The sequence below is a fragment of the Neoarius graeffei genome, chromosome 14 (assembly GCF_027579695.1).
Source record: "Neoarius graeffei isolate fNeoGra1 chromosome 14, fNeoGra1.pri, whole genome shotgun sequence".
In the NCBI taxonomy this organism is placed as follows: Eukaryota; Metazoa; Chordata; class Actinopteri; order Siluriformes; family Ariidae; genus Neoarius; species Neoarius graeffei.
In genome coordinates this window covers 26,087,083-26,106,863 of record NC_083582.1, presented here as the reverse complement: position 1 = coordinate 26,106,863, position 19,781 = coordinate 26,087,083, and the positions used below count along the sequence as shown (strand labels likewise).

The following is a 19,781-nucleotide window of genomic DNA, read 5'->3' as shown; positions in this document are numbered from 1 at the left end:
ATTTAGGGGTTTCATACGAAAGGGGATGAATGCCTATGCACACCTCTGTTTTTTTATCTTATTGTTTGTATCTCAATTAAAAAAAAAAAAATTGCATGTTTAAGGTGGTAGGCATGTTGTGTAAAATCAAATGGTACTAACCCACCCCCCCCAAAAAAAATCCATTTTAATTCCAGCTTGTAATGTGACAAACAGGACAAACTCTAGGGGGATGAATACTTTTGCAAGACACTGTATTTACTGTGGTTATTACTGCAACCCCACTCTGAGTACTCTTCCTATGTACAACCCCAATTCCAAAAAAGTTGGGACAAAGTACAAATTGTAAATAAAAATGGAATGCAATAATTTACAAATCTCAAAAACTGATATTGTATTCACAATAGAACATAGACAACATATCAAATGTCAAAAGTGAGACATTTTGAAATTTCATGCCAAATTTGAAATTTCATGACAGCAACACATCTCAAAAAAGTTGGGACTGGGGCAATAATGCCGCTTTTCCACTACCAACGCGGCTGAGTTGGGCTGAGCCGTGCCGTGCTGAGTTGGGCTGAGTCAAGCTGAGCGGGGCTGTTGGAGTTGCATTTCGACTACAACCGCGCTGAACCGTGCTGGCTGGAAGTGGGTGGACACATTGGGTGGAGTTAGCGAAAGTGGGTGGATGTCACGTGATGGCGTTAGGCGGCACAAACAGTGACATCAGTGATCTTTTAAGCGACAGTCTAATGACCCGGATAGTAAACAATAAACATGGAGTCGTTAGTGTTGCCGGTCTTGGTGCTGTGGCTTCTTGTCACTGACAACGCCAACAGATACTGGCAAGAGCGTATAGATGAGGCGAGGCGCATGAGGCTTCAGAAATTCTCGTAATTCGTAATTCTTCTTCTTCCGGGTTTACGGTGTTTACAGATCCCAGCGTGCTCGTGGGGCGTGTGTGGGCATGTGAGGACACTCCTCCTCACCAATCAGTGCACAGGGGAGTGTCTGCTCACGCCCCTAGCCCCACTCGGCTCGGTTTGGCTCGCTTCAGCCCTACTCCAAAACAGTGCGAGTTTTGGGTGCTAAGCAGGGCTGAAGCGAGCTGAGTCATGCTGCTCTAAGGTAGTCGAAATGCGAGCCGTGTCGGGCTGAAGTGAGCTGAAAAAGGGTAGTGGAAAAGGGCCATAAGAGGCTGGAAAAGTTAAAGGTACAAAAAAGGAACAGCTGGAGGACCAAATTGCAACTCATTAGGTCAATTGGCAATAGGTCGTTAACATGACTGGGTATAAAAAGAGCATCTTGGAGTGGCAGCAGCTCTCAGAAGTAAAGATGGGAAGAGGATCACCAATCCCCCTAATTCTGCGCCGACAAATAGTGGAGCAATATCAGAAAGGAGTTTGACAGTGTGAAATTTCAAAGAGTTTGAACATATCATCATCTACAGTGCATAATATCATCAAAAGATTCAGAGAATCTGAAAGAATCTCTGTGCGTAAGGGTCAAGGCTGGAAAACCATACTGGGTGCCCGTGATCTTCGGGCCCTTAGACGGCACTGCATCACATACAGGCATGCTTCTGTATTGGAAATCACAAAATGGGCTCAGGAATATTTCCAGAGAACATTATCTGTGAACACAATTCACCGTGCCATCCGCCGTTGCCAGCTAAAACTCTATAATTCAAAGAAGAAGCCGTATCTAAACATGATCCAGAAGCGCAGACGTCTTCTCTGGGCCAAGTCTCATTTAAAATGGACTGTGGCAAAGTGGAAAACTGTTCTGTGGTCAGACGAATCAAAATTTGAAGTTCTTTATGGAAATCAGGGACGCCGTGTCATTCGGACTAAAGAGGAGAAGGACGACCCGAGTTGTTATCAGCGCTCAGTTCAGAAGCCTGCATCTCTGATGGTATGGGGTTGCATTAGTGCGTGTGGCATGGACAGCTTACACGTCTGGAAAGACACCATCAATGCTGAAAGGTATATCCAGGTTCTAGAGCAACATATGCTCCCATCCAGACAACGTCTCTTTCAGGGAAGACCTTGCATTTTCCAACATGACAATGCCAAACCACATACTGCATCAATGACAGCATCATGGCTGCGTAGAAGAAGGGTCCGGGTACTGAACTGGCCAGCCTGCTGTCCAGATCTTTCACCCACAGAAAACATTTGGCGCATCATAAAACGGAAGATACGACAAAAAAGAGCTAAGACAGTTGAGCAACTAGAATCCTATATTAGACAAGAATGGGTTAACATTCCTATCCTTAAACTTGAGCAACTTGTCTCCTCAGTCCCCAGACATTTACAGACTGTTGTAAAGAGAAAAGGGGATGTCTCACAGTGGTAACCATGGCCTTGTCCCAACTTTTTTGAGATATGTTGTTGTCATGAAATTTAAAATCACCTAATTTTTCTCTTTAAATTATACATTTTCTCAGTTTAAACATTTGATATGTCATCTATGCTCTATTCTGAATAAAATATGGAATTTTGAAACTTCCACATCATTGCATTCCGTTTTTATTTACAATTTGTACTTTTTCCCAACTTTTTTGGAATCGGGGTTGGACTTTCTGAACTAAAGGAAGCACAATGATGTGAGATTCTTACCAGCCTGATTCCTTCACCTCTGCAAAGCTGCTCATATTTCTTCTTTTCTGTAAGGAAATCCTTCCTGTCCACCTCTCTGTTCTCTCGCTCCTTTTTCTCCTCCTCTGTTCCTTTCTGCTCCCTCTCTGCTTTTCTCTGCTTGGCCAGCTGGTATTCAAAGTATTTTAGGTTGCCATTGGCTCTCTGATGAGCAGGATCTGTACAGCAGGAATTATTATATTAGCAGTTAGAAATCATCAGCAAAATGCAGCCCTTTTTAACAAAGCATCATGCAAATTTATTTCCGAAAACAATGTTTATATAAGTATCCTCTCAATCATACCATACACTCAGGGTCTAAAATTAGCACCCGCTACTCACCAAATGAGTGTCCATGTCCATTGCACTTCTCTGCTGCTTACATAGATGTACATTATATGCCATAGATGGGTATATACAGATATTTGTAGATAAGCTGGTATGTTGCACTTTACCTTATTATATACTTTATTATATACTCTTATAATGTACCTACTTATATATTATACACAACTACTTATATATTATACACACACACACGCACTATATATATATATTTACAACCCCGATTCCAAAAAAGTTGGGACAAGGCCATATTTACCACTGTGAGACATCCCCTTTTCCCTTTACAACAGTCTGTAAACGTCTGGGGACTGAGGAGACAAGTTGCTCAAGTTTAGGGATAGGAATGTTAACCCATTCTTGTCTAATGTAGGATTCTAGTTGCTCAACTATCTTAGGTCTTTTTTGTCGTATCTTCCGTTTTATGATGCGACAAATGTTTTCTATGGGTGAAAGATCTGGACTGCAGGCTGGCCAGTTCAGTACCATGATGCTGTAATTGATGCAGTATGTGGTTTGGCATTGTCATGTTGGAAAATGCAAGGTCTTCCCTGAAAGAGACGTCATCTGGATGGGAGCATACAGTATGTTGCTCTAGAACCTGGATATACCTTTCAGCATTGATGGTGTCTTTCCAGATGTGTAAGCTGCCCATGCCACACGCACTAATGCAACCCCATACCATCAGAGATGCAGGCTTCTGAACTGAGCGCTGATAACAACTTGGTCGTCCTTCTCCTTTTTAGTCCGAATGACATGGCGTCCCTGATTTCCATAAAGAACTTCAAATTTTGATTCGTCTGACCACAGAACAGTTTTCCACTTTGCCACAGTCCATTTTAAATGAGCCTTGGCCCAGAGAAGACGTCTGCGCTTCTGGATCATGTTTAGATACGGCTTCTTCTTTGAACTATAGAGTTTTAGCTGGCAACGGCGGATAGCACGGTGAGTTGTGTTCACAGATAATGTTCTCTGGAAATACTCCTGAGCCCATTTTGTGATTTCCAATACAGAAGCATGCCTGTATGTGATGCAGTGCCGTCTAAGGGCCCGAAGATCACGGGCACCCAGTATGGTTTTCCGGCCTTGACCCTTATGCACAGATTCTTCCAGATTCTCTGAATCTTTTGATGATATTATGCACTGTAGATGATGATATGTTCAAACTCTTTGCAATTTTACACTGTCGAACTCCTTTCTGATATTGCTCCACTATTTGTCAGCGCAGAATTAGGGGGATTGGTGATCCTCTTCCCATCTTTACTTCTGAGAGCCACTGCCACTCTAAGATGCTCTTTTTATACCCAGTCATGTTAATGACCTATTGCCAATTGACCTAATGAGTTGCAATTTGGTCCTCCAGCTGTTCCTTTTTTGTACCTTTAACTTTTCCAGCCTCTTATTGCCCCATCCCAACTTTTTTGAGATGTGCTGCTGTCATGAAATTTCAAATGAGCCAATATTTGGCATGAAATTTCAAAATGTCTCACTTTCGACATTTGATATGTTGTCTATGTTCTATTGTGAATACAATATCAGTTTTTGAGATTTGTAAATTATTGCATTCCGTTTTTATTTACAATTTGTACTTTGTCCCAACTTTTTTGGAATTGGGGTTGTATATATTAACTTATTATATACCAAATACTATCACACTATTACATATACTATATGTACTGATATATACTTTAACTATGCCTATCATGTAATATACTATGCTTTTTATCTACCATATACCACTCAACACACTGCACATGTAACTGTCCACAAAGTATTTGCACTGCTCATTACACGCTTATTTGCACTGTGACTGGTTACTGCCAACTGCACTACCTCACTACCTCCCACATTGAGAGCTTTATATTTTATTACTTGCTCTTATTGGTAATGTTTTATTTCTTTTAGTATTTTGTTTTTTGTATTTTAGTTTTTTTTATACGTATAATGCTATTTAGTCTTTGTATTGATCTTGTGCAATGCGGAAATGTCACTGGATACCTTGAATTTCCCTCTGGGATTAATAAAGTATCTATCTATCTGTGAGTAGCAAGAGTGCTCCGAGAGTACAATATCCCCCACTGGCAACTATGCCATAACTCTGGTAAAATGCAGCTGAATTGAACGAAATTGCAATATGCGTATTACCGACGTATATCAAAGAATCCTGCCAAGTTTTGTGAAATTCCTCCAAAAATTGTGAGAGGAGTTGATTTCAGAAGGTGAGTACCCTTCCCAGGACGGACGGACGAACATCGCCACAACATAATCCCCCCTTTGGGCCTTTCGGCCAGTAGGGGTTAATAAAAATTATGAGGGAAGGTGATTTCAGAAAGCGAGCACACCTTGATGAAATTGCCAAAGTACAAGTTTGTTAATAATCAAGGGTATAACTCTGGTAAAATTTGCCCAAATTAAAAGAAATGTCAATATGTGTATAACTGTTATATAGCAAAGCCTTTTGCCAAGTTTGATGACATTCCTCCACAAACTGTGAGAGGAGTTGATTTCAGAAGAACGTACACCCTCATAAAATTGTCAAAAGTTATTCAATCAAGGGTCAAAACTCTGGTAAAAATTTTCACAAATGAATTTAAATTACAATATGTGTATTACCATCATATAACAAGGCCTTGTGCCAAGCTTCGAGAAATTTGTCCAAAAATTGTGAGAGGAGTTGATGTCAGAAGGCAAGCACACCTTCATGAAATTGTGAAAGTACAAGGTTGTTAATCAAGGGCCACAACTTTGGTAAAATGCGACTGAATTGAACAAAATAGCAATATGCCTACTACCGACATATAACAAGGCTTTTTGCCAAGTTTGGTGAAATTCCTCCAAAAATTGCAAGAGGAGTTGATTTCAGAAGGAACACACACACACACACACACACACACACACACACACACACACACACACACACTTATGAAACTATCAAATTATAATTTTGTTAATCACGGGCTGTAACTCTGGTAAAATGTGACCCAATTTAATGAAATTACAATACATGTGTATTACTGACAAAGAATCCTGCCAAGTTTCGTGAAATTCCTTCAAAAATCGTGAGAGGAGTTGATTTCAGAATGTGAGCACCCTTCCCGGGACGGACGGACATACATCACCACGACAATCCCCCTTCGGGCCTTTCGGCCAGTAGGGGATAAAAACCCATGTTGGTGAATAAAATAAATGAGGTCAGTCGCCAGTGGTGGGTTGCATATAAAGGCCTACAACACAAGTTGATTGGCTGGTTGAAAAATATTTTGGACAGGAATTTTTTTTCAGTTTAACAGCCATGGGCAACTATGTCAAACTATACCAACTATTCTACTGGTTGGTATAGTTTGTGTGAAAACATTAACACCATGGTGGTAAGTTGGGCTCAGTGAGGTCTGTATATATTGTAGTGCAGGCAGGGTTCAATATTGACTCATTGGTCAGCACCATACTGTATATGGTCCAGAGAATAATCCAGGTTCTGACAAGTATAACACTATCTGGTTATGAACAACACTGTGTATTTTATTTAAAACCAGAAGTCTGTGTTATGAAATGATGGAGAATCAGCAACAAAACTCTGCAACATTGGAAGGATTTCAATAATCTTGTAGCAGGCCTTACCTAGCGTCAACAGTCTTTTGGTATGCTCCAGGGCTCTCTCTAGCTCCCCCTGCTGGTATACAGAGTAACTTAGGTAGTCCAGGACAGTCACAGCATCAATGTTTGACTCCTCACCCTCATCCAACTGTCTCAGAGCCTGCGTCATCCACAACTCTGTGTGATAGTAATCTGCTTCTGAGTATGCAATCTTCCCCAATTCAAAACAGTCCTCCACTGTCAGAGTGCTCTTATATGGCAAATCTGCAGACAAACCTATGACAGCACATATAATCATTTGTTGCATTCCAAGTTAAACCCTGTAAATTCATAGCTAGGCCTACATGACCCTCACAAAATATAGCTATATTACAACAAAAAGTCCATCAAAATATATTAATAATCACAGGATTATGGAGAGGTTCTGTTATTATTAAGCAATGCAGCCCTAGTCAGCAGCCCATTACTGCTCTTTCCCACAACTTTATCCTTAACGTGCTCGTCTTATGAAAATGACATCACCCCTGGAAATTATACCTTATAAAACTAGACATGTTAAATAGTTTACTGTCTAAATTGTATTTTAATACGAGACTGGGAACATGTTCTGTTCTATCTAGTTGTTAAAGTTTGGCTCTTTGTGTCCGCCATTACATGAATGTGTTCCTGTTAAGTTACCGTTAATTCAAAGGAAGTGACGTCATATGCGCAACACTTGACAGTTTGCGGCGTTTCTGGCTTCGTCTGCTTTGCAAAGTGTAGCACATTTTTAACTTTTATTTATTTATTTTTTTCATTCCACAACAAATACCCCTCCTTGAATCACCACCTTAAGGTGGTGGAGGGGTTTGAGTGCCTCAGGGATTCTAGGAGCTATGTTGTCAGGGCAATTGCCCCTGGTAGGGTCTCCCAAGGCAAACAGATCCTTGATGAGAGGTCAGGTGAAGAGCAGTTCAAAAAGGACCCTTATGAAAGAAAAAACAGGTATCTGAATACCCTTGCCCAGACCAGGGATACCGGGGCCCCAACCTGGAGCCAGGCCTGGGGGAGGGGGTCTTTGGTGAATGCCTGGTGGTCGGGCCTATATCCGTGGGGCCCGGCCAGGCCCAGCTCGAATGAGCAACATGGAACCACTCTCCTGTGGACCCACCACCTATCCTGTTGGCTTCATTCGATGCACTGTGGATGCACTTTGGGCAGCCAAAGGCGGAGGCCCTGGTGTACTGATCCCCAGCTGACAAAACTGGCTTTTGGGACATGGAATGTCACCTCTCTGGTGGGAAAGGAGCCTGAGCTTGTGCGTGAGGTTGAGCGGTACCGACTAGATATAGTTGGGCTCACCTCAACGCATAGCTTGGGCTCTGGAACCGATTTCCTGGAGAGGGGTTGGACTCTCTTCTATGCTGGAGTTGCCAAGGGTGAGTGGTGCCGGGCAGGGGTGGGGCTATTGGTAGCCCCCCAGTTTGGTGCGCTAACATCAGAGTTCTCCCCAGTGAATGATGGGGTCATTTCACTGCACCTTCGGGTCGGGGAATGGTCTCTAACTATCATTTGCGCTTATGCGCCAAATGGTAGTTCAGAGTATCCGGCCTTCTTGAAGTCCTTGAGTGGGGTACTAGACAGTGCACCACGAGGGGACTCCATTGTTTTACTGGGGGACTTCAGTGCTCACGTGGGCAATGACAGAGACCTGGAGGGGTGTGATTGGGAGGAACAGCCTGCCTGATCTGAACCCGAGTGATGTTCAGTTGTTGGACTTTTGTGCCATGCACGGTTTGGCCATAATGAACACCATGTTCAAGCATAAGGGTGTCCATAAGTGCACATGGCACGAGGACACCCTAGGCCACAGATCGATGATTGACTTTGTAGTTGTTTCATCTGATCTATGACCATATGTCTTGGACACTCGAGTGAAGAGAGGAGCAGAGCTGTCAACTGATCACTACCTGGTGGCGAGCTGGATCAGATGGTGGGAGAGGAGGCCAGATAGACCGGGCAGGCCCAAACGAGTAGTGATGGTATGCTGGGAATGTCTGGCGGAAGCTCCCGTCCGTCAGATCTTCAACTGTCACATCCGGCAGAGCTTCAACTGCATATGTCCGAGCGGACCATGTTCCGCACCTCCATTGCTGAGGCGGCTGTGCAGAGCTGTGGCTGCAAGGTTGTTGGTGCCTGTCATGGCGGTAATCCCTGAACCCGCTGGTGGACACCTGTGGTGAGGGGAGCCGTCAAGCTGAAGGAGGAGTCCTACTGGACTTGGTTAGCCTGTGGGTCTCCAGAGGCAGCTGACAGATACCAACGGGCCAAGCGGAATGCGGCTTTGGCACTCACTGAAGCAAAAACTCAGGTGTGGGAAGAGTTCGGAGAGGCCATGGAAAGTGACCTTCAGTGGGCCTCGAAGAGATTCTGGCAAACCGTCTGGCAACTCAGGAAAGGAAAACAGTGCTTGGTCCCTACTGTTTACAGCAAGGATGGAGTGCTGTTGACCTCAACTGGGGACATCATCCAACGGCGGAAGGAATACTTTGAGGATCTCCTCAAAGAGGTGGGATTGCCACCTTCATGTTGTCCGAGGAGGATGCAGAGTCTGAGGGTGCTTGGGAGGACTCTCCCATCACAGGGGCTGAGGTTGCTGAGATGGTTAAAAAGCTCCTCGGTGGCCAGGCTCTGGGGGTGGATAAGATTCGTCCCGAGTTCCTGAAGGCACTGGGTGTTGTTGGGCTGTCTAGACTAACATGCCTCTTCAACACTGCGTGGAGGTCGGGGACAGTGCCTCTGGATTGGCAGACTGGGGTGGTGATCCCCCTTTTTAAAAAGGGGGACAGAAGAGTGTGTTCCAACTATAGGGGGATCACACTTCTCAGCCTCCCTGGGAAAGCCTATGCTGGGGTGCTGGAGAGGAGAGTCTGGTCGATAGTCGAACCTCGAATTCAGAAGGAACTATGCGGTTTTTGTCCTGGTCATGGAACACTGGACCAGCTCTTTACCCTTGCAAGGGAGTTTGCCCAATCTGTCTACATGTGTTTTGTGGACCTGGAGAAGGCTTATGACCATGTTCCTCATGGTGCCCTGTGGGGGGTGCTTCGGGAGTATGGGGTTCAGGACCCACTACTGCAGGCCATTCAGTCCCTGTATGACTGGAGCAGGAGTTTGGTTCGCATTGCCGACAGTAAGTCGGACTCGTTCTCGGTGCATGTTGGACTCCGTCAGGGCTGTCCTTGGTCACCGGTTCTGTTCATAACTTTTATGGACAGAATTTCTAGGCGCAGCCAAGGGGCAGAGGGTGTCTGGTTTGGTGGCATCAGGATCACGTCTCTGCTTTTTGCGGATGATGTGGTCCTGTTGGCTTCATCAACCTGTGACTTACAGCATGCACTGGGATGGTTTGCAGCTGAGTGCGAAGCAGCTGGGATAAGGATCAGCACCTCCAAATCCATGGCCATGGCGCTCAGCCGGAAACAGGTGGAGTGCCTACTCCAGATCAAGGGGGAGTTGCTACCTAAAGCGGAGGAGTTTAAGTATCTCGGGGTTTTGTTCACGAGTGAGGGTAAGGGGGAGTGGGAGTTGGACAGAAGGATCGGGGCAGCATCAGCAGTGATGCGGATGCTAAACCAGTCTGTTGTGGTAAAGAGGGAGCTGAGCCAAAAGGCAAAGCTCTCAATTTACTGATCCATCTACATTCCCACTCTCACCTATGGTGAAGAGCTATGGGTAGTGACTGAAAGAATGAGATCACGGATATAAGCGATAGAAATGAGTTTTCTCCGCAGGGTGGCTGGGCTCTCCCTTAGAGACAGGGTGAGAAGCTTGGTCATTCGGGAGAGGCTCGGCGTAGAACCGCTGCTCCTCTACATTGAAAGGAGTCAGTTGAGGTGGTTCGGGCACCTTGTTAGGATGCCCCCGGACGCCTCCCAAGGGAGGTTTTCTGGGCATGCCCCACCGGGAGGAGACCCCGGGGCAGACCCAGGACACACTGGAGAGATTACACCTCTCAGCTGGCCTGGGAACCCCTCGGTTTTCCCCTGGAAGAGCTGTTGGAGGTGGCTGGGGAAAGGGAAGTCTGGGCTGCTCTGCTTAGGCTGCTACCTCCATGACCCGGATCCAGATAAGTGGTAGAAGATGGATGGAACAAAACTAAAACCAAAGCACATCTCCTGAGAGGTGTGTCCTTCAAGGCTGTTCAAGTGTAAGGCTAAATAATGGCAGTAATTAGGCACTTTCACTTTTAGAGCCGGCAGAAGCGGGTGGCGTGTTGTGCCATACGCATTGTGCTCAGCAATCGCGCAACATCGAAAGGAGTCAGTTGAGGTGGTTCGGGCACCTTGTTAGGATGCCCCCTGGACGCCTCCCAAGGGAGGTTTTCTGGGCATGCCCCACCGGGAGGAGACCCCGGGGCAGACCCAGGACACACTGGAGAGATTACATCTCTCGGCTGGCCTGGGAACCCCTCGCGCAACATCGAAAGGAGTCAGTTGAGGTAGTTCGGGCACCTTGTTAGGATGCCCCCTGGATGCCTCCCAAGGGAGGTTTTCTGGGCATGCCCCACCGGGAGGAGACCCCGGGGCAGACCCAGGACACACTGGAGAGATTACATCTCTCGGCTGGCCTGGGTTTTGGTTCACCACCAATACTAAGCTGCTCATAAAACTACAACCTTTTCTGGTTCTAACAATACCAATTAGGACCATGTAGACCTTTTCTATTTTGTGCTCCAACATTAAGTAGAGGTGTGTGTGTGAGAGTACGCAATTACTGTTATTTATTTTTGAATAAAATTCCGATGCTGTAGTTGAAGGAGAGGGTGCAGTCCTTGAAAAAAAAAAATCTAAGTCTTACTTGCCCAAAAAACAATTCCACTTGCCCAGAGCTTTATTTTATTTTGGAGAGGACAGAATGCAGCTGACTTTTTTTTTTTTAAGTAGGTGAAGAAGCCTAATTATGATCAATCCACAAAACCATAACACCAATATATGCAGACACATTCAGAAAGAAAGAAGTTCTAGTAACAGAGGAATTAATAATTTAGGGTATATTAAGCTGTGGAGAGTTTTGAATGAGTATAAGAACAATGCCAAAGCTTTGTTTATCATCAAAGGAACACAGTCCTGTGCAAAATGTCACTGTGGAACCAGAGTGTAGAAATGAACCTACAGTTCCAGAGAGGTCTACACAAACACACTGAACTTTACAACAGCTGCACACATGTGAAATGGAAATAAATCAACTAAAGCAGGAAAAACTCATCTCTAGCCGCTTTATCCTTCTACAGGGTCGCAGGCAAGCTGGAGCCTATCCCAGCTGACTACGGGCGAAAGGCGGGGTACACCCTGGACAAGTCACCAGGTCATCACAGGGCTGACACATAGACACAGACAACCATTCACACTCACATTCACACCTACGGTCAATTTAGGCTACGTTTACATTAGACCGTATCTATCTCATTTTCTTCGCGGAGGCACTGTCCGTTTACATTAAACCCCCTGGAAAAGCCAGGAAACGGGAATCCGCCAGCGTCCACGTATTCAATCTAGATCGTATCTGGTCCAGTGCTGTGTAAACATTCAGAATACGCGAATACGCTGTGCTGAGCTCTAGCTGGCGTCTCATTGGACAACGTCACTGTGACATCCACCTTCCTGAGTCGCTGGCGTTGGTCATGTGACGCGACTGCTGAAAACCGGTGCGGACTTCCGCCTTGTATCACCTTTCATTAAAGAGTATAAAAGTATGAAAATACTGCAAATACTGATGCAAATACTGCCCATTGTGTAGTTATGATTGTCTTTAGGCTTGCCATCCTTCCACTTGCAAGTAGTAAGTGATATGCGCTGGGATCACACACACAGCGGCTCAGTCCCGAATCGTGGCTTCTGCACTTCACTTGAGCGCTGTGTGAGCTGCGCAGGGCCGGAGTGCGCACCCTCCAGAGGGCACTCGCTGTTCAGGGCGGAGTGATTTGGAGCGCAGGATGCCTGCGGAGCCGAGCGTATCTGCGTATTGGTGTTGCTGTGTGCACGGCTAACGGTTTTAGTGTAAACGCGAATCATTTTAAGAACATTAATCTGATGATCCGCTGATTCGACGTAATGTAAACGTAGCCTTAGAGTCACCAGTTAACCTAACCTGCATGTCTTTGGACTGTGGGGGAAACCGGAGCACCCAGAGGAAACCCACGCAGACACGGGGAGAACATGAAAACTCCACACAGAAAGGCCCTCGCCGGCCACGGGGCTCAAACCCAGACCTTCTTGCTGTGAGGCGACAGCGCTAACCACTACACCACCGTGCCGCCCCAGCAGGAAAAACTATTTTGGATAAAATTGTTATTGTCCGTTACACACTGATCAACCTGTGTGACTCAGTTGTGCCTTTTGAATAGAGAATAAATGAAGAGGGAACTGAACATTAACCATTTATTGAAATTATTCTTACAAGGGTGATTATAGTTAGTGTATGACTACAGCCACAACTGGAATGTGCTGATTCTGTTTGCGTTTGTAATTATTGTACCATCCACTATTAGATAAAATTAAAATAAAATCTTAAAATATTGTTTGAAAGTCTAGAGCAAGATATTGTTATTTTACAAATAACACTTCAGATATTATTTTAACAATAATAAGCCTCACTGTATAAATGATAGAGTGCAAATAGCTCTGTAACTAGATGTCCTTGGGGTTGTTGAGACATGGAGGGGCAGTAATATCATCTAGCCCACAGTTCAGGTCAGAGCCCTTTGAGAGTAAATGCTTTGGCTTTTGCAACATTCCGTTCCCAAAAGCTGATGTTGGGGGAAAAAGTCTTTACACAAAGAAGGTTTTCTTGCTTTTGTATTTTTTTTTTTAAACTGTTCTTCCGTGTCAGGACTCTTCGGGGAAAAAGAAGGTATATTCTGACATGTACCGGTAGCTAATGCTAGGCCACAAATCTGCACCATCACTCCAGTTATTTTGAGGAGTTTTGTATGGATCAGAACTGCTAATAAACTCAAATTTCTGTGTATATCTATCCTTCACTTCTTTCTGACTAAGATTGTCCACGCAATTCAGTAGTGGAGCTTTTTTTTTTTTTTAGCTGTAGTTACCTTCAGACAAAAGCAACAGATGCCGGACATCTCCGCTTGGCTTCAGTGTGTGAACAATCAGCGGGTCCCGTATGTGTTTACGATTTTTATGTCACGATTTACAACCAATAGGAGACACCCTTTGTCAGCTGTCCACCAATCACAGGCTCCCGTGCCACAATGGTGGTATGTCGATAAATATTTAGAAAATAAAAATTATATAATTATGTAATATATGAAAAGATCAAAAGCAATAAAAAAAATCATAATATATACATACACTGGTTAGAGGTAAGGAACATTATTCAGTGATATCGTTTATTATTAACTCCAATCATGATATAAAAGTTCCAAGTTTGACACCTGCCCACTTCAACCACATTGCTGGCACACGATGTCCTTGACCCTTGTCGCCCATAGCCAAGTGGTCATTACGTGAACCCCTCTGAGCCGAGCTTTTCCAGTACACTTGAACACAAGCATACTTCGATTAATTATAACCAAAAACAAGGAAATTTGAATTATCTCCTCAAAATATTTTTTTGTACTTTTATATATTGTGTTGTTGAATAAAACTTTTTAATGTATTTCCCGTGAAACAAGACGAGGTACTTTAGACTGGTTCCCTGCTTTCTTAGCACAGAGTGCGCATACAGTCAATGTCTCTGACGCTTGGTAGGATTAATTTTATACAGGAACCAGTCCAGGAAAACAAGATTTTCGCAGACACAGGTGAACTTTGTTTTAATGAGGAGTCAAATGTCACGATGTATGATTCACTTTGCAGAATAATAATTGAAATATGCTACTGCCAGACTGACAGTTCAGGCCTGCATCACGGAGCAGTTGCCTGTGTTGCTTAGGTTACCAGCACTAACTTTTGTCATCTAATCGGATGATTACTATTAAAGTTTTACTTGCCCTTGCGCACGCTTTAATCGTCTTGGCTGATCAGACATGTGGTTTTTCGAGCATAGGGGTGGAAAGGCTGTTTGTGCCGATGATGCACTATTTGAAGGCGGAGGAGCGGCTATTTGCACAAACAGTAGACACAGATGCTTCGGCTGTTTTGGTTATAGCACACTAGGATAAAGTACCGAAAGGAGAAGAGTGCGCTTGTTTAGACAGTTAATTTGTTTACAGGCAAGATTTGACGGAAGATGGAGGTGTTAATAGTACCTGAAGATACAGTATTAATTGAAGAGCGTACATTTTGCTCATGTTGTGAGAGAATCTCTTTCAGAGCCTATAAATACAGAAAAAAACGATAAGTTAGTTGAGAGATCTAACAGGACGACATGTCCATACATTTGATACTGAAATCATGTTTTTAGATGCAATGTAACGTCGCATGTGTTTCAGTGGACAAAAAGGCAACGACATGATTCAGAAATACACAGGGAAGTTTATCACAGAGTGATTATAATTTAATCTTGCAATGGCCTTTTCCTTCGCGCAAATTCCACGTTCATTGTAGGGACTTTACCTTAAAATTTCGAACAGGTTCAATTTACCTTAAAACCAGCTCTCTCTAAAGGACATAGGTTCTAAAGGGTAAGAAGTTCATAGGTTTTGGAATTTTGAAAATAATATTTTATAGTTGCAGGGATAGTGATTTTAGTAAAAAAAAATAATGGTAATTGCATGCTGACCCCCCCCCCCCACCATACATACATATGTGACCCCTCACCGAATCCAGGGACACACGTCGGCCGAAACGAATCCAAGATAATCGCAAAAGAAGCATTTTTTTCGAAATTTGTGATTTTTGGTTTTTTTCATCATGTGCAAGTTGAGATCTTGAAGAATGCAATCAGTATTTCAGATAACAGATTGTTTTGTTGGAAAAGCATACATTTTTGTTGCAAATTGTCTCGTTTTTGTCAGGACTGTAGCCTGCTGGGGGGTGTGGGTAAATTACCATATGGGCCATTCACATGATGATTTAAGTCTTTTTTTTTTTTTTCGCGAATCAGCTGCATGATGCGAGTTGAGCTCGTGGCTACTTAACCTGCATACAGGCATGTAATTTCACTATGGAATGAGGAAGCTAAACAGAGCGCAGAGGAGCTGAAACACGGTATTTACATCGGAGATAACCATTCCTAACAAAAAAAACACGCAACCTCGTTTTCCAGATTGAATGGAATACTTGAATGATCGGATGATACACGGACCGTTCTAGGATTACATTCCATCGGAGGCATTGGTGTGTGCAAGGCGCCGTTTCTCTTTCTGATGGGGTAAGTTTATTAATCTAAGGCTGTGTGGTTATTTTTGCATGTAACAGAGTGTGCTGTGGTTTGGTTAAGCCTAGGTCACAACCGGACGTACGATTTTTTGGCCGTGCGATCTTTGGCGTTTCCCAAATTGCTGCGTTTTTTTTTTTTGTTCACGGAGAAAGACGCGCGTTGGCCATAAGTTTGTCTTGCAACCTGAAAAAAACGCAAGCGCCCGAAGAGTTTGTTTGACATGACAAAGAACCTCTGCGGCCATTCTGCGGCTCGAAAATCAGCACGTCACACGCGCGCTCTCGTGCGTTTCATGCGTGCTCTCCGTGCGTTTCTTGCGGTTTTTGCATGTAGACCGGCCGTAGGAGCACGTACGGCCGGTTGTGACCGAGGCTTTACATGAAACTAGTGTTGTGTTAGTTGTGTCATCATTGTGCTATCTTTCTTTCTTACGGTGTGAGTAATTTTTCAACCACAAAACGTTAAAGTATACTTTAGGACTTATTTTTGTACTTCATAATTGTTTTGGGCATACTTTGAATGGAAGGAAAATTGACGTGGTGATCTTTGTTTACATGAAAGTAGCATTGTGCTAGCTAGTAGGGGGTAGGGCTTTCCTTAATATCATGCAAATGAGCACCATTATGTGCCTGCCCTACACCCAGAGTAGCTGAGATGGAAAACTTTGAGGGCGATTTTCTCCCTTTTCTGTTTTAAGAAGTATACACTTTCAAAAGGCCACACATTCTTCAAATATTGTCAGATCTCCACATGGAAGGCATCATTGGAAAGCTTAGAAACTGTACTTTCTGAATCTGTCAATAACTCAAAATGCCCCCGGGCAGACATGTGTCCCTGGATTCTGGGATCTGACACACACACACACACACAATATATATATATATATATATATATATATATATATATATATATATATATATATATATATACACACACACACACACACACACACACACACAGGACACACACACCTCTACTTAACGTTGTAGCACAAAATAGAAAGGGTATATATGGTCCTAATTGGTTCTATTAGAACCAGAAAAGGTTGTAGTTTTATGAGCAACTTAGTCTTGGAGGTGAACCCTAACAAATTCCTGGCTGTTGTACACTCCAGTATTGAAAGTGAAAGTGCCTATTTACTGCCATTATTTAGCCTTGTGCCTACCAAGTGGGGTTACAAAGATGACAATTACAAAGAGACACTGTTTTATAATAACTGTGAAAGTTGAACACCAAATCAGTAAAAAAAAAAAAAAAATTTAAAAATAATAATAATAATAATAAAAAAAATTATGAATAAGCAAACTATGATTTGTACCATGTATTAACTTCCTGGGTTCCAGAAAACCACTCGAGCAGTTGTTGCTCCTCTTCTTCACGAGCGACTTGGCTTGAGTACTCGTCCACCTCTTTCTCCGTGGCTATAGGTTCTAAATCGTGCTCAGACAACCAACCAAAGATTGAGGATGAATTTGAAGACCTTTCATCGTCTTTTTCAAAAGAATCAGTATCAAGAACGCACGCCATTGCAGAGAATAGCATAGAGTTTGTATGGACACAAAAGAAGGCAGTGGCGCATATGACGTCACACATGCAGCGCCGCTGACCTGTAAATCGCTGCGATCTATAATGGCGGACAAGCTTTTAGTGATTTTTAGAACAGAATTCAGACGCAAAAAAATTATTTTTCAAACCAATTTTTTATTTATCGGTGAACTTTACAACCTATTTGAGCATATCACATACAGAAAACCTGGGATTTTATGATGTAATTTTCGTTAGACTAGCACTTTAAGGTCATACTCACCAGGGAGATCTCCAGTGGAGATGGCATGCGTTTCTAGCTTATAGGTGTCCTGAAGTCGGAGCAGAGCTTTGGCTGCTCCTGCCTGATCTTCATCGCTCGGGAAGTATTGCCGGTGGATGGTTAGGTTGGAAATAAATCCTGTGCAAGATTAAATGTTTAGTTTCCAAAGACAGAGTTTTATATACTACATTTTCTAAACATATATATTCTCATACAACCTGGACAGAAAATTCTGCATAGACTTTTTTTTGAATGAACCACACCACATTCCTCTCCAAGTTTGTGCTCACAGAGATTAACCATTTTGATCTAAAGTGTTCAGACAAGAGATACAATACTGACCATCAGACATGTCTCTAAGCACCAGGTCTTCTACTTCACCCCACTCTGTGTTCAGCCTTTTCATCAGTTTGAAAGCATTGACTGGGTGACCAAGGAAACCTTCAGGGTCATATGTAGCCGTGGCTGTTAGTGTCTCCATTTTCTCAGCCCAACTGAAAAACATATGCAATCATCCATGAAATGGTTTTACTGATCTCACTGAAAGGTTCTGCAAACTGAAACTTTGTTTCTTCTTTACAAACTTTCTAAACTTTCATTACAAGCTTTGTAAACTGCAAAGTTGAATTCTGGGCAAAATGTTCTATTTCTATTGCTGTTGGAGTTTTGAGATGTTTTGCTGCTGCACATGCCGTGTATCTTATGTGGAAATGTTTTGCAGAGATAAAATGTTCTGCATTTTACGATTTCGGAGATTGCCGAAGCAAGTGAGGAGCAATATCGCATGACCACCGTGGGGTGTGTTTGACCTATTTTTAACCAAAACATATCAGCATGGACAAACAAAGAGGATTTCACTCTCCTGCCAGCTAAAAAGAATAGAAAAGCCTGCCTAGTGAGTGCAACTACAAGACAGAGCAAGGTTAGATGACGCCATTTTTCTGGACAGATAATTAAATCATTCTAGTTAGTGCTTAGCTATATTAGCCTTAGAATGCATGGGCTTGACTCCACGGTAGCAAGTATGGAGCTATACACCTAATGTTTTGATCATACAGAAAAAGAAACGATAACACATAAGCAGCAACAGAGAAAAGATATATTTGTCTTTTGTTTCACAGATCTATTCACTAATGTTAACCACAAATTACATCCCTGCAACTCAAAACTCCCCGAGGTTGATGCAGAGCCACAATGTTTTCCGTGCATCACCATCTTGGTGTGACCCAGTTCCATAGTTAGGCCAATTAGTTCAAGCTCCTCACATTCAACTATTTCCACAGGGCCATACTGTTTACCTCAAGAGGCAGGAAAATGGTCCCAAAATGGAGAAAAGCGACACCCAGCACATCAAATTGATTACATCTCTTCTGCATGATATTGTTCTTGCGAGATGTAGGAAAATGACAAGCACAAAAGATTTTTCACAAAAAATGTGAAAATTTCAGATGACTTTGCAGTCAGCACCTTTAAGAAGCAGGCTTAAGCTGGTCTTTTGTTTGTGTCAGTACAAAATTCCAGCTTATTTGTACAAAAGGGTCTGCCATGCTGTTTGATCCATGTACTAGGAGTTAAAATTTAAGCTTAATTTTGAATTATTTTACATCAGTTAGCTTTTCAAACTGCTGCTGATACGGTACTGCATTACAAAACAGTGTAACACTCAGAAGAAAGCATTATCTATCCTCTTCCACATACATGAGTTTACAGACACTCACAATTGGCTAGTGTCACTGTGATCTGTGATTGACAGAGGAGAGAGATCATGCCACACCTCCCACCCATAGCACACGGCCAATTTTGCTGTCTTACTCTCAGACACAAATTAACTGTGGCATCATTGGGACTCAAACTTGCAATCTTGAACAATTTGCTGCTGAGCATACAAATCATATTCAAATGAAAATGTTGATTTTGTTTATTGATAGTCTCATTATGGTCATGTCATCTGGACAGACAGGTTTCTGACTAGAGACAGCTAGTTTTGGACAGAATTTTATCTTTCAGTGGTGCTCTGAACAGGAACAGGTTTGGGCAATATTCTTGGGTGATAGTCAATTAAAGCTCCAAAATCATACTGTTCCCACTAAGCTGCATAC

At 43.2% G+C, this 19,781-nt stretch overlaps 1 protein-coding gene across 3 annotated transcripts in view; it reads right to left on the bottom strand.

Moving 5' to 3' along the window:
- The window catches only part of p4ha1a (prolyl 4-hydroxylase, alpha polypeptide I a), a 111,993-nt gene that overhangs the window by 56,421 nt on the left and 35,791 nt on the right, over positions 1 to 19,781 (bottom strand). For 2 of the 3 annotated variants that reach the window (XM_060939480.1, XM_060939479.1), the window contains exons 4-7: positions 18,025 to 18,176; positions 17,683 to 17,820; positions 6,579 to 6,830; positions 2,601 to 2,797 (exon numbers count right to left, since the gene is read on the bottom strand). In XM_060939480.1, the coding sequence (XP_060795463.1) occupies positions 2,601 to 2,797; positions 6,579 to 6,830; positions 17,683 to 17,820; positions 18,025 to 18,176 (739 nt within the window). The remainder of the gene's footprint in view (positions 1 to 2,600; positions 2,798 to 6,578; positions 6,831 to 17,682; positions 17,821 to 18,024; positions 18,177 to 19,781) is intronic. The other variant, XM_060939481.1, reaches the window with a different exon arrangement.